General features: G+C 35.9%; 1 protein-coding gene across 5 annotated transcripts in view; it reads left to right on the top strand.

Annotated features, from left to right (window-relative positions):
- The window catches only part of WRN (WRN RecQ like helicase), a 153,962-nt gene that overhangs the window by 126,177 nt on the left and 12,237 nt on the right, over positions 1 to 15,548 (top strand). For all 5 annotated transcript variants that reach the window (XM_049631648.1, XM_049631645.1, XM_049631647.1 and 2 more), the window contains 5 exons: positions 1,544 to 1,619; positions 1,859 to 1,971; positions 4,274 to 4,388; positions 7,835 to 7,966; positions 10,362 to 10,524. In XM_049631648.1, coding sequence (XP_049487605.1) covers positions 1,544 to 1,619; positions 1,859 to 1,971; positions 4,274 to 4,388; positions 7,835 to 7,966; positions 10,362 to 10,524 — 599 coding nt within the window. The remainder of the gene's footprint in view (positions 1 to 1,543; positions 1,620 to 1,858; positions 1,972 to 4,273; positions 4,389 to 7,834; positions 7,967 to 10,361; positions 10,525 to 15,548) is intronic.

Genomic DNA, 15,548 nt, shown 5'->3' with positions numbered 1-15,548 from the left:
GTTTTTAATCTCTTTTTGTTTATTCTCTTGGAGAGTTCCTTGACTTTATATTCCCTTCCATCTAGTAAGATTTTAATTTCATTTTTCAAAAATTTAATTTCTAAGAACTATTGTTCTCTTTCTTCATTCTTTTTTTTTTTTTTTTTTAACGTTTATTTATTTTTGAGACAGAGCATGAACAGGGGAGGGGCAGAGAGAGAGGGAGACACAGAATCGGAAGCAGGCTCCAGGCTCTGAGCCATCAGCCCAGAGCCTGATGTGGGGCTCGAACTCATGGACTGTGAGATCTTGACCTGAGCTGAAGTCTGACGCTTAACCGACTGAGCCACCCAGGAGCCCCTCTTTCTTCTTTCTTTAACATAACAACATTTTCTTGTTTCGTGGATACAACATCTCTACTTTTTGGTGATTTTCATAGTAGTAATTTTGAACTTTTCTTCTGTGCACTTGTAATAACATTCATAGGCAAAATATTTTTTATTAAATGTTCTCCATGTATATTTCTGCTTTAGGGCTATGTTACCCAAAATTTGTTAGTATAGATGATAAAACTTATTTTTGAAATCATTTAAAATACCATTTTGCAAACAGTACATTAGTATAAAGATTTTTATAAATATTAAGATAAAGGTCAATGTAATTATATTATTTAAAACAAATTTATAATTATCTTGAGTAAACTGATATTACTAATTCCTTGAACTGACGTATCTTTTCTCAGGCTTACATCTACTTATTTTAGTGATAAGATTTGGTAATTGTGGAAATCTTACTTTACACTGTAGATTTTGAATTCTTGCAACAGAGAAATTTATAAACATTTCTCAGGTATCAAACATGTTCCCCCCTTTCTTTACCAAAGGAGGACTTTATTTAAATGTGGCATCTTTTATATGGGCTATTCCATATAATTTCATTTGTATAACTTTTTCTCCTTATAATTACTTTATCAGTGAGAAATGCTTGTTAAAGAAAATGGTTTTCTATTTTGCTGCCTCTCACCTTCCGTGTTGTTTGCTAATTGGGTGTTTTTTATCCTTTTGAGGAGCCAAAAGCGGTAGTATTTTCTTTGGCTTATTTTTGTTTGATTCTGAAGAAAAGTGTGAACAATTTGATTAATTCCATGCTAATGTGCCTCACCAGCCAAAAATTAGTGATATCACAGTAAAGAATCGTAGATTCTTTAGCATCTATCACAGTAAAGAATCAATAGATTCTCTCTTGGTCAAAAAAGAGTTATTTTCATTATAGATAGGGAGTATTAAAGCATTTAGTTGAGGATGAGGGTAGGGAAAGTGCTGTTTTTAAACATACTCATTTTTGATGAATTCCAATTGCAGTTTTAACTTTACCATTATAATGAATGCATTTGATTGAAATTATTGAAAATCTAGGCTGTTGTAGATCACAATTATGTTACTGGTATTATGAAGAATAAATGTTACTATTGACTTGGAACAATATTCTCATTTTGGGGGTTAAATAAAAAGTGATCTTGGAGAAAGAAAAGCTTTTATCATTTACATTCTTTTAAATATTTTAGCATCATGGTACATTCACCAGGAAAATCTTACAAGTCCTCAGAACCTGTTATTTCAGCTGAAGAGCAGAAGACTCAGGTATGGCTTTTGTGAAAAGGCAGTATTTGAAAGGATAGTTGTGAACATATGCATGCTTAAAATTTTTTTGCCAGTATTTTAAAAATTGTTCTTTAGCAAGGAGTCTGAGATACAGTTTAGTTTTCACCCTAAGGGAAAATGTAATATCTGAAGCTCTAAAAATAGAAGGCTGGATTTTTCCAAGTACATTTGAAAAAAAAACAAAAAATGTTGAGTTGTTTTCTTTGTTCTTTGTTCAGACTATGCTGTATAGCATACTGGTGGAAGCAAGGCAGGAACATGCCAATCAAAAGGGTGTTCCTCCCGCTATTCTGGCAACAAATCAGATACTGCTGGATATGGCCAAAATAAGGTAAGCTGTCTGTTTGCATATGTTCTAACTTATTTTCTTCTAACGTAATGTATTTGTAACATGGATTGTTAAGTGATAGTATGACTTTGGGTCCAGCTGTCGTGTCTGTGCGTTGACTCCCCAGTCTCCCATGCTGCTGCCCACAATGTCACCACCGAGCTATAGACCCATGTTTCTACGTCAATGAAAATCAACAGTTTTCAGCAATCAGATTCATTCTATATAAAATCTAACTCTTTATCCACAAAGCCTCCATACATGCATTTCAGGCAACTACCAAAACTCTTCCTGAATATCTTACTTTTTTAAATTCATACCATCATGTTCTCAGTGATGCACGTTTAAAACCCCGGGTATTATTTTCACTCTTCTAACATGGATCCCCATCTTTGTCTTATTTAAATAGTTTTGAGACTTTTTCATGTAAATATTCCTTATGTGTCTGTGTATTCTCTCCTCTCTCTTTTTAGTGACACCCTGTTAGTTTGGACCAGTGCTCCTGGACTATTGCAAAAGCCAGTTACTTTTTCCTTCATCTCTCCCTCTCTGTTTCACCTGATAATATGACACTAAATCAGTCTTTATCATGTTGTACTTCTGCTTAACTAGTTCCCCACTGTCTTAACTTCTGTAGCTTATAATTCAGGCCCCTCCATTTATGGACTGAAACCACCTTTTCCAGCCAAGTCATACGATTTTGAATGGTTTATCTTACCTAGGCTCTTTACCATTTGTTAAAGACCCACTTTCAACTTCCATATATTTATTTACAGTGTTGCTTCTGCCTTGTGGTTTCTTTGATTCCCCAAAACTCCTTTTAGGGAATCCTTTAAGATCTGGCTTTATTAATTATTTTTTCCATGAAGTCTTATATGCTCTTTAACAGCAAAGTAATTCCTCTCACTAGAATTCATAAAGGACTTTAAAGTTAAATTTAGAAGAAGCTTCTATGGCACTTCTTACACAATGCTTTACTTACTTTTTTTGTTATTATTATTATTGGTATACATGTGTTCTATCTTGCAGATTTTAAACTCTGTGCATAAAGACACTATGTTCTCATCATTTTCTGTCTTCCGAAGCACCTAACACAATGCCTAATAAACACAAGTTGGTCAATAAATATTTAGAAGAAATATTAACAAAGAATAGTTGTTTGGAAATTGTATTCATCATTTATACTTTCTTTTAAAAAATTGTTCTTGTCACTAAATTTTATCCAAAAGGTGTTACTTTAGTGTAGAAATTTTAATAATAGAATATAGCGCTTATATTTTATAATAATTATTTCATTAAAAGTAAGTATTCAGGGGTGCCTGGGTGGCTCTGTCAGTTAAGCTTCTGACTCTTGATTCTGGCTCAGGTCATGATCTCCTGGTCATGGGATCGAACCCCATGTCAGGCTCTACACTGACAGTGCAGAACCGGCTTGGGATTCTCTCTCTCTCCCTCTCTCTGCCCCATGTCTCAAAAATAATAATAACAAATAAATAAATATTCCAAGACCACACTTTAATATTTAGTGAAGATGTTTGAAGGAAAAAGAATAATCATGAGATTGGCAGATTTTTAGAAGGTAGGCAACATACAGTCTCTTGGATATTGGATACAGTAAGAAATAGTGAGTTAAAAGCCTAAAGTAGTTAGCAGGTTTGTTGTTACCGGTAAATACTTCGTAAATAATGAATGGGATTTTCTTTTTTGTTTCTTAGCCTGTCAGTTGTCCGCAGTTAAAGCCTCATAGTTATTTATTTTGAGAGAGAGAGAGTGAGAGAGAGAGCACACGTGCATGAGCCGGGGAGAGACACAGAGAGGGGAGAGAGGCAATCCTAAGCAGGCTCCATGCTGTCAGCGCAGAGCCCAATGCAGGACTCGATCTCATGAACTGCGAAATCGTGACCTGAGCTGAAATCAAGAGTTGGACACTTAATTGACTGAGCTTCCCAGGTGCCCCGGGCCTCATAGTAGCCTTTTTTTTTATTATTTACAAAAATAATAATAAGATCAGTCATAGAATAGAACATTAGTTTCTTCATGATAATACCCTATTTATCAGTTAGTACCGTGTTTCTGTGGTGACAATGGTGGTGGTGTTTTTATTCATAAATTGCTAAAATGGCAAATCTTTAAATGGTGGAAAGCAAAGAAAGACATCATAAAATATGAGTGCCTGTATTACACATTGTTTCTGATTGTTGGAAAAATATATGTTTACTGTTAGTATGACACTAAATATCAGCTATGTTACTGGAGTGATAATGTTTTAGTGGTTTGTTGACCTTTTAATTTTTTTGAATGACAGACCTACTGCAGTTGAAAATGTGAAAAGGATCGATGGTGTTTCTGAAGGCAAAGCTCTTATGTTGGCCCCTCTGTTGGAAGTTATCAAACATTTCTGTCAAAAAAATAGCATTCAGGTAAAATACTGTGATTTTTCAGGAACTGTGAGAATAAACATTTTTTAATAATTTTAGAAACACCTTTCAACAGCAGTATTTTCTCCATTTACAGTTGGTCCTTGAACAATGTGGAGCATTAGGGGCGCTGACCCCCACATGATCAAAAATCTACAGATAACTTTTGAATCTCCCAAAACTTACCTACTAAGTAGCCTACTGTTGACTGGAAGCCTTATTGAGAACACAGACAGTCGATTAACACATATTTTTTATGTTATATGTTTTATATACTATATTCTTACAATAAAGTAAGCTAGAGAAAAGAAAATGTTATTAGAAAAATCAAAGAAGAGAAAATATATTTATGGAGCTGTACCGTATTTGTTGAAAAGAAAATCTGCATATAAGTGGACCTGTCCCATTCACACTGTATTGTTCAAGGGTCAACTGTATTTTCATTTCCACACTGGACACTTAAAAAAGCGATTCAGATTGTTTGTATAGTAAATCACTTATAAAAACATGTTAGTTACCTATATTTATTTATTTATTTATTTATTTATTTATTTATTTATTATTTTTTTTTTTTTGAGAGACAGAAAGAGAGCACGAGTAGGAGAGGGGCAGCGAGAGGGGGAGAGAGATCCCCAAGCAGGCTCTGCACTGTTAGCACAGAATCTGACATGGGGCTTGATCCCATGAACTGTGAGATCATGACCTGAGCCAAAATCAAGAATTGGATGCTCAACCGACTGAGCCACCCATGTGCCCCCTCTCTTCAGTCTTCATAGTGTTTTCTTCCTATCCTTTTACTTCTTGCTTCACTGTAAATGACCGTTTCCACAGGGACCTTTGGGTTTCTTTCTTTAAACTCCACATGTAGACTCTATTAGTCTGTGTACTCCAACATAGAAGGTGAGGCATTGTGAGGTGGTAGAAAGTCTATTAAACTCAGAATCAGGGAATCAAGAATTTAATTCCACCACTGTCTACCTGGGGAAGCCAAACGTTAAAGTGTTCTTTAACTTCTTTGGGTTTCCATTTCCTCACGTACAGGATGGAAAGCATACTTTCCTTCCCCATATTAAAGAAACAATGGATGAATTAGAAAGATAAAAGATAACAGGGTGGGAATAAAAAGTTGGAAGAGTTAAAAATATGGAAGGAAGTATTTAAAAAAATTTTTTTAAGTTCATTTATTTATTTTGAGAGAGGGGTGGGGGAGGGGCAGAGAGAGATGGGGAGAGAGAATCCCAAGCAGGCTCTGCACTGTCAGCACAGAGCCCAACATGGGGCTCGATCTCACAAACCATGAGATCATCACCTGAGCCAAGATCAAGAGTCAGACACTTAACCGACTGAGCCACCTAGGCACCCCTGGAAGACAATATTAAAGGGCTATTTTTACTTGTAAGAATCTCCTGTAAGCTTTGGACAGGCACATTTGGATCCCACTTTAGAAATCATCCTTGTAATCTTAAAACTCTGATATGTCTTATCACAGAATAGTTGTGTTTGGGGGAGTATTATCCTTCTCTGTGAGCTTGGTTTTATGTATACTAGTGTGCATATGCAAATGTAAATGGTTATATTGGAATGCAGATTCATTAATTTATAGTGAGAAATGCAACTGGAAAGTTTCACTTGACCCAGCCAGTGTGTTTTCCTCTCCTATTGAGGAAAAAGGGATATGGGAGGCCGGCTTATCTGACAGTTGCTTAGCATGCCTGGAATATAACAAGGGGCATTCTGATGGTGTCTGAAGTTGTCTCTAAGCATCAAGGCAGGTTGAGGCATTCTCATACATTACTTGCCCGGGAAGCTGTCCTATTCAAATCTAGTTAGCTAAGGCATCTTCTCCTCTAGACAGTGCTTGGATAGGCATTGCCTACTTCTGTCGTTCTGCCTTTCCTATTTATATGTTTCCACAATTGACCACTGTCTATCCACATAGCCTTTTATCTACATAGAACATGATTTGATGAGACTTTTGCTCATTAGAATCACATTCTAGCCCTATCTTCTTGAGATTACTGCTCTCATATTACTTTGCTTAGTGTTTTGGATGTTTCTAAACCCTTTGGTCACAAGTTTACAGATGATACCATGATTTTGTCCCCTAAATAATAAAATCTGTATGGATTATCAGCATAACTTACAGTGGTCACATTTCCAAAACTTTGGTATAGGAGTGTCACATTGTTGCCTCCAACTTTAGACCGTTATACAGACATACCTAGAAATCTGGCTAATGAAGTTTGATGTTAGTTAGGCATTCCTAGGAATTTAGGGCCAAATTTGACAGCGTTCAGGTCTCAGATGGAAACACTTCATTTAATAAAAAATACTCTTCCTTGAAAATTTAGGGGTGCCTAGAAACAACAACTTTAGGTCATTGGATTGTCTGGGCCTCTCTGTTCACCAAACTGCAGTCGTGCTAGGTATCTGTGAACTAATCTACAGACTCATTTTTTATTTAGGATAGAAATGAACTTCTGTGGGTTAACAGTAAGCCAAGTTCTATTGGATTTAATTCTTTTAATTTAGTATTTGTGCTTATGTTTTGAAAGGTAAAGTTAGGAGAAACTTCATGTATCTATGTGAATCATATATAATTCTACCACTAACTCTCATTTGGTCTTTATTTCAAGATATTTTCTTCATTAATCTCATATTTTCAATCCTTTCCCCATTTTTTTTCTTTTAAACATGTCCTAAAGAACTATATTGAAGAATTTAGATAATGCTTCAAGTTTAGAGCCGCAGTTTGTACATATCTTTTTAAACTATGTATATAGTGATGATATATTTACTTATGATATATTAGAATTTGTGGGTGTGGTATCTGAGTTTGAATTTTAATTTGGTTTATTCATTCATTCAACATTCACTTCCAGGGATTAAGAAATTTAGGGTCAGAGTGGTCCACATTATAGTTCATTTGTTATTCCCTCTTATTGGCTAACGGGGAGGCTAGACATTTCTGGTCCTATAATCATGTTTGCCATTACAAATATTTTATCGAAAAACTTATTCCCTCTAGCCTTATTTTATCTTTTTAGATAAATAGATAAAAACAAAAACAAAAACAGGGGCACTTGAGTGGCTCGGTCGGTTGAGCGTAGGACTCTTGATTTCGGTTTGGGTCATGATCCCTAGGTTGTGGGATCTACACTGCCAGCACAGAGCCTGCTTGGGATTCTCTGTCTCCCTTCTCTCTCTGTCCTTCCTCTGCCCTGTCTCGTGAGTATGCACTCTTCTCTCTCTCTCTCTCGCTCTCTCTCTCAAAAATAAACAAACATTAAAAACAAAAAACGTAAAAACCTTTTTTGAGCTCTTTGTAAAAAGCGAATTTTTTACTGTTCTTTAGAGACTTTTCCCCCCAGTGCCTAATGACCATATTAATACTCTATCATTATATTGATATTATTATTGATCATTTTGTTACACTTTAAATTTTGTAGACAGACCTCTTTCCAAATACAAAACTTCAGGAAAAACAAGGGAACAGTCTGGTGCCGAAAAATGGAGCATGCTCCCTTTCGCAGTCTGTGGCCATCACGTATTCTTTATTCCAAGAAAAGAAGATGTCTTTGGTAAGTGTTTTACTTTCAAGTTAGAGGGGATTGTCAAATTTATGTAAACATGTGTTTTATCAGTTTTTCAAATATTAAAGTTGTGACTTGGGATAAAATTCTTATAATCAATCCTACAATATTTTCTATTGTTTCATTTTATATTTCATCAAAAAAATTGTTTTTAATGTTTTTATTTTCTGAGACAGAGAGAGACAGAGTATGAGTCAGGGAGGGGCAGAGAGAGAGGGAGACATAGAATCTGAAGCAGGCTCCAGTCTCTGAGCTGTCAGCACAGAGCCCGACTCAAGGGCTCAAACTCAAGGATCGTGAGACCATGACCCGAGCTGAAGTCGGATACTTAACTGACCGAGCCACCCAGGCGCCCCTATATGTAATTTTAGACTAGAATGTCATTTTCTTTTTCTGCTAAGCCTACTTTTGTCAATTAAGTAAAAACAGCAAGTATACTTTGACCATGATTATTTTATAGAGGTTGTATAGAGGTGCTGTTAAACACACTTACAGCTTAGGGATATTAGAGCAGCCATATTTTAAGACTCTATTTTTTTTAAAGCTGGGACTAATAGTTTAATAACTATTAGCTTATGTATTGATAAAGAATTATCTCCCAGATACATTAAAGGGGAGATGCAGAGCTGTTTGAAAAACATAAATTTGTGTGTATATATATGCATTTTTATTTATTGACATATCCTTGTGTATGTATACAGAAATGCATAGAATATCATTGGAAGGATGTCCAAGAAGCTAGAAATAAGTTTAAAAAAAAAAAAAACCACTAACAACAAACTTGTTTTCCACTCTGTATCCTCTAATACTATTCTGTTTTTTAAACCATGCCTGATGGTCTTTGAAAAAAATCTTCATTACTGTGAAAAATGGCCATATTAATGTTTTTTCATATTCAGTGTTCTGGCCTAAATCCTTAAGGCTGTTGAGGCCAGTGTAAATATGAAAAACAGTCCATAGTTTGTCTTCATCACTTAATAGATATTCTAATTAAACAGTCAAATTTCTAAAATTAAAAGTACCAAAGCCATTACAGAAGAAACCAAATAATTCCATTGAACTATTTTTGAAAAAAATTCTTATTTAAATAGTAATTTACACATGTGAGTTAAATATGCTTGTATATACATAAATTGAACATCAATATCTATGGCATAATTGAATATGGTACTAAGAAAATTTGGCATAGCTTCTATAAAGTACATTCTAATACTATGCCATGATATGTGGTTTCATGTAGTTTCAGTATTATATTACATATTCATGGTTAAAAATGTGAAGAATGGTGTATTTTCATTAATGTCTTATACTATTATTTTGTTGTTTGTTATTGTGTAATATCATGGTATAATTATCTGTTCTTCCCACGGGTCTGAGAGGGTCTGTGCCAACTAACCACAAAATTAACCATACCTAAGGACTAATTAATCTGGAGCAATAATACAATTAGTTCTAGGTAATTTGATGCCTGGGATCAAATAACCCTGATATTATGCACACATGGTGCATACTGTGTAGTAGAAAAAGGTAGACATTTAATTAAGGTAATTTAAAATCTACCTTTGAAGGATGTAATTAGTGCTTCAAATGTTCTATTCCGTGAAAGTATCTACATTCACGTAAATACAATCCAAATTCATACTTCAAAGATATATTAAGGGAGTATCATGAAATAATTTAGAGCTGACTAAACTTTCTGAGTATTTAAAGCAATGTTTTATCTAATGTACGTTGTAAATGGATTTGGAACTACCTTTGTTTAAAAAGCTACATGAATCTGTAATGCTGTCCTAAATTTAAAACAATTCATCTTAAGTTTAATGCTAGGCAAGAGATGACAGAATAAATTGTGGTTATTATTTTATGAATAGAGCCAATATAAAAACCTTATTAAAGTCTTCTCAAGAACCTTGTATAAAATGCACCTGGAGCCTTACATTATCACTAAGCATTTTAGGACTTGTCTTCTTGGAAATTCATATAACTGAAATACCATGTAGTAGTTCAATTATAGAATATTGGATTACAGTTTCCTCTATTTTCAAAAAGCTGTGGCAGTCAGTAGACTTCCACAGAATGATTACTCTCTACTACTGATAGGTTTTTAAAGTGAATAATTATAGAGGGATTGAGGAATGAGTTCTTAGCTAAAGCTGGATGATTTTGTTTTATTCAATACAGTAAGTATAAAAAGTAGAACTGGAGATGTATAATGTGGGCAGTTTTAAAGAAATAGTAAACTTGAAAATTTGGAATGAAAGTTCAGTGCATTGTTTATTTCTCAGTGAACATTTACTACCTGAAGGTTTTGGACCTTTTATTTGCATACAGTACCGTGCAAACATTTGAAACCTCACTGGTTGTTTTGTTCCTCTTTCTCTAGATGAGGATAGCTGAGAACAGGATTCTGCCTCTCACAGCAGTTGGCATGCACTTATCCCAGGCGGTGAGAGCTGGCTGCCCACTTGATTCGGAGCGAGCAGGCCTGACTCCAGAGGTTCAGAAGATTATTGCTGATGTTATCCGAAACCCTCCCATCAACTCAGGTGATCACTGTGACCCTCGTCTACAGCCTTAATGACTTGAGTCACTGAACCCAGATGAAGTAAACAAGCAATCCACTAATATTTTTCACTTCACCAGCATTAACCCTTTATGCTACTATGAAAACTTACTTTGGTAATGCTTGTTAATTGTTTTTCAAAACCAGTCTTTCTTCCCATTGCCACTCAGAAGAGACTGCATCTGAGAAATTCTTGGTTTCCTTTTCGGCTTTAGAATACAACTTCCACTACCCCCAAAACAATGAACTTTCATCCTTTTCTAACTTCTGCTTCACCCCTTGAAAACAACACGTTTTTTTCCCATGTTCATTTCCCGTATTGACTTCTCACTTCCCCTTGAATCTTACAGATTCCTTGTCATTTGTTTCACTGAAGTAGCCTTCTTCTACAATTCTTATTCAATACAGTGGTCTCAGTCAGTGTGATGTTGAAGGGCTGGTCCCAGGTCTCTAGGCCCCCACGTAGAATGGTGTCCTCTTGTCACTTTGCTGCAGAACCTGAGCCGTGCTGAGACCAAGCCCCTTTGCCTGCCCTGCAGAAACTTAAAAATTATGATCTGTTTTTTACAGAATTAAAGATGAGCTACCTCAGAAGATTTTTCTCCCTACATGTGCAACCTGGCCATGTTAGAATTCAATAAATCTGATAAATATTTCCACATTCTTAGGGCAGAGCAGTAGACATACAAAAAGCCTTATCTCCAAAACCGCAATGCAAATACTTAAGTTTTTATTAACTCAGGTTCATTACCACTTGGGAACAACTAGGCAGTTCCCCCCCAAAATTTGGAAATAAGGGAAATAAGATCACCTTCTGAAAGCACAGTCAATACTATGTTAAATTGGTTAGAACAAAGATATTAAAGTCACCTTAAAAGGCAGCAATAATTCTAGGTTTGAGGAAAGCTTGACTGAAGGCCTAAAGAAAGGACACCTTCATCGCTTCCATTGATCAACTATGGAGGCAGAGGGGGAAGACAAAGACAAAGAGGCAAGTGTGGGTAGTAGTCATCTAAATTATTCCCAGAGAACTAAAATTTTTCTTTCTTTTTACCTTAAAAGATTGATTATTTATCTATTTATCTATCTATCTATCTATTTATTTATTTATTTATTTATTTACATTTCTTTCTTTCCTTCGGATAATATCTGTGCCTAGTGTGGGGCTCAAACTCACGACCCTGAGATAAAGAATCACATGCTCTCTCAATTGAGTCAGGCACCCCGAAAATATTTGTTTTAATTATACCATATGAAAGTTGTACTGCCAACTATTTCAAAAAAACATGCAAGTTCTGATCCTGGCCAATGAGACTTCAAGTATATTCTTTTTCTTTTTCTTTTTTTTAATGTTTATTTATTTTTGAGACAGAGAGAGACAGAGCATGAACGGGGGAGGGTCAGAGAGAGGGAGACACAGAATCTGAAACAGGCTCCAGGCTCTGAGCTGTCAGCAAAGAGCCCTATGCGGGGCTCGAACTCACGGACCGTGAGATCATGACCTGAGCTGAAGTCGGCTGCTTAACCGACTGAGCCACCCAGGCGCCCCGAGACTTCAAGTATATTAAGGGCCTATTGATTAGTTATGCCAAGATCTTATTTGAGTATTTGAGGAAGACATTTCAGCAACTAATTCTGCTTCTATATCACTTCCTTGCCTTCTGGTTATAATTTGAGTTCTCAAGTAGATCTGTCTGTAGGGAAAGTATGCACTAGTCTTGCTAATCTGGATACTTATCTGTGTGATAATTGTGAATTCATAATTGTAAATCAGGGAATTGACAGCTCGTGAGCATGGCTAATGTGGATCTGTTAAGGTTAAAGTAGGTCTCTAAATCTGAAAACCTGAGTGCTGTGTCACGGACTGTGATAAAACATCCAAGCTTACTTAGCCGTGAATCATCTTATGAGAAAGCTAGGCAGCTGTCCTGGTCACATTCCCATTGTTCCAACTCCAGCAGCCACCTACCTTGAAATTAAGGTAGAGGAAGGAAAACCGTAATTACTTTGTAGGGTTAGAACTATGATTATATCAAACCTCTCTTTCTCCAATGCAAAGTAAAATAGTATTGTAAAGGAAGTCAAAGACTCCGATGCCTTCTTGATTTTAATACTTGTGGAATTATTTTTTTCCTTTGTGTATGTATAATCTCTCAGGACTTAAAGAAGTGTTTGTCTTTTGATGAGGCTGTTGGGTAGTAGGTGGTATTCTCTGAAAGAGTTTGTGCAGTTTTTTTCCTTTTTCCTTTTTGTTTTTTTGCTTCCTGTTGACCATCGTGTTTGGTATCATTGGCTACCTTCCTTAAATCCTGAAGACTGGTGAATGTGTCAGCCTGGTCAGTGAGAGCAAAGTCTCTGGTGACTGCTGACCTGTTTCAATGTAGGCTTACCATTTCACAGCTATGTGACCTTGGGCAAATTACCCAATCTCCCCAAGCCCCAGTTTTCCTTATCTTAAAATTTTTTTTAATTTTTTTTTTAATTTTGTGTGTGTGTGTGTGTGTGTGTGTGTGTGAGAGAGAGAGAGAGAGAGAGCGCGAGAGAGCGCGCGAGAGAGCAAGCAGGGTAGGGGCAGAGAGGGAGACACAGAATCCGAAGCATGCTCCAGGCTCAGAGCTGTCAGCACAGAGCCCAATGGGGGGCTCAAACTCATGAACCGCAAGATCATGACCGAAGCGGTAGCCAGATGCACTGGCAGCGCTGTGCAGAGGTACTCAAACCCATAAACTGAGAGATAATGACCTGAGCCGAGACCAAGAGTGGAATGCTTAACCGACTGAGCCACCCAGGTGTCCATTGGGCAGATATTCTTGAATGACATAAAATAGATGTTCTAATTTCGATTCATTATTGGCAGAGGGAAATGGTAGGGAAGGATTTAACATTCTAGTATTTAGCCAATTATTGACAACATCTATTTTATTTGGCTATGGTAAAGAATCCAGGTGTTCCTAATTTGCTTTACAAATCATATAGTTGTAAAATTACAGGATTTTCGACCTGGAAAGGAAATTGGAAATCATTAAATTTTCACTGTGCTAATCCAGCCCTGTTTCAGAGATACGAATTTGAGGCCTAGAGAGTTGCAGATTGTTTTAATATCATGTCAAGATTAGTGACTGAGCAAGTTTTTCTTTTTACTATACGATGTTTAAGCGTACTGCCAACTATTTAAAGAAAGAAATGTGCAGTTTCTAATCCTGGTGTAAGATTTGGGTTTATAAACCTCTCATTGATGGGTAAAATAAATATACTTACATATAATCAGGTTAACATATTTATATGTCTAGTATCTTTAAATATTCTCTAGTCTCCTCTACATTCTGAGTTTAGCAATTTTCATTTCTGATGTCAGACAACTTTTTAAATTAAGAAATATTAAGGGGCGCCTGGGTGGCTCAGTTGGTTAAGCGTCCGACTTCAGCTCAGGTCATGATCTCACAGTCCGTGAATTCGAGCCCCGCACCGGGCTCTGTGCTGACAGCTCAGAGCCTGGAGCCTACTTCAGATTTTGTGTGTCCCTCTCTCTCTGCCTCTACCCCACTCATGCTCGCTCTCTCTCTCTCTCTCTCTCTCTCTCTCTCAAAAATAAAAAAACATTTTAAAAATTAAAAAACAAAACAAAACAAAAAACATTTGTCTTGGGGCGCCTGGCTGGTTCAGCAGTTGAGTGTCCAGCTCTTGATTTCAGCTCAAGTTATTATCTTGTGGTTAGCCGGCCAGTGTCCGGCTCTATGCTGACAGAGTGGAACCTGCTTGGGATTCTTTCTCTCCCTCTCTCTCACTCTCTCTCCCCCTCCCCTGCTTGTATATGCACGTGATCTTTCTCTCTCTCTCAAAATAGATAACAACAACAAAAAAAAATTTGTCTTTACCACTATATACTGAATATAGCAAATAAATTTTCATTTAGAGATTCATACTAAATTGAAATTCTACATAAAGAAAACTTTGAAATCTACTTATTAAACATTTAATTCATCTTTCTGCCTATACACTCTATGTAGGTTATACATATAATGTGAAAAAATATATTATTGTAGTTTACTTCCAAAGCCAAAATTGAGAAAGTTAGATTTTGAGAACTATGAGCTCTAAATTTTATTTCTTTGATTGTATATTTATAGTATGTAAGATAACACTTATTGAAATGTGAAATTTTACTTTTGAATTTTTGTTTTTCCTTGATACTTGATAAGAGAAATACTGTTCTCTAATCAGAGAAGACATTTTTGAATTATAAATTGTAATAAGAAATGAAGATGTACATACTACATTAATGACTCAGATGCGTTATTTTCATGTTTTATTTAACTGTAGCCATATTATATAATTTGGTGTTTTAGTGAACAGGTTTGATTGGCATTTAAATTCTGCAAAATACTGAATTGAGAATTTTCTATTATTTTATTATGGCCTAATCTTATACCTGAAAACAGAGTATTTGTGAATTGAGAAATCACATGTATTATTTTCATGCTGTCTTATTTGCTAAGTAGGTTTTGTCCTTGTTATTTAATATTTACAGAAGTTTTAAAACTTTTCAATGTTTTAGTTTATCCATGTTTATGTAATTTTAAGATTTTTTATGGAGTTGAAATTGTAACTATGCTTAATAAATTAGGCAAGACATTTAATGAGGTGTCTGGATAATATTTGAATAATCTCATTCTTCCATTGTTTATGTGCATGTAACTGGAAAATTAAGGGTGGCTTCCAAGGGACCTGCCACAAAACTAGGAGTAATATGATCTCTTTTAAAGCTTTGCAGCCAGTGTTCATTATTCTCCAGTAGAAATTTTCAGCACTTACTTGCCTGTAAAGCTAGGGCAGGAGATGTGTCTTTAATGCTAGATGCCCCTTATTTGCATGTGTATGTTGTAGGATGACTTTAAGATAAAAATATTGGGGCGCCTGGGTGGCTCAGTCCGTTAAGCGTCCAACTTTGGCTCAGGTCATGATCTCACGGTCCGTGAGTTCGAGCCCCGCATAGGGCTCTTTGCTGAC

The sequence above is a fragment of the Panthera uncia genome, chromosome B1 (genome assembly GCF_023721935.1).
Source record: "Panthera uncia isolate 11264 chromosome B1, Puncia_PCG_1.0, whole genome shotgun sequence".
Classification (NCBI taxonomy): domain Eukaryota; kingdom Metazoa; phylum Chordata; class Mammalia; order Carnivora; family Felidae; genus Panthera; species Panthera uncia.
Note: the sequence above shows the minus strand (reverse complement) of the source record. Positions and strands in the feature narration are given on the sequence as shown.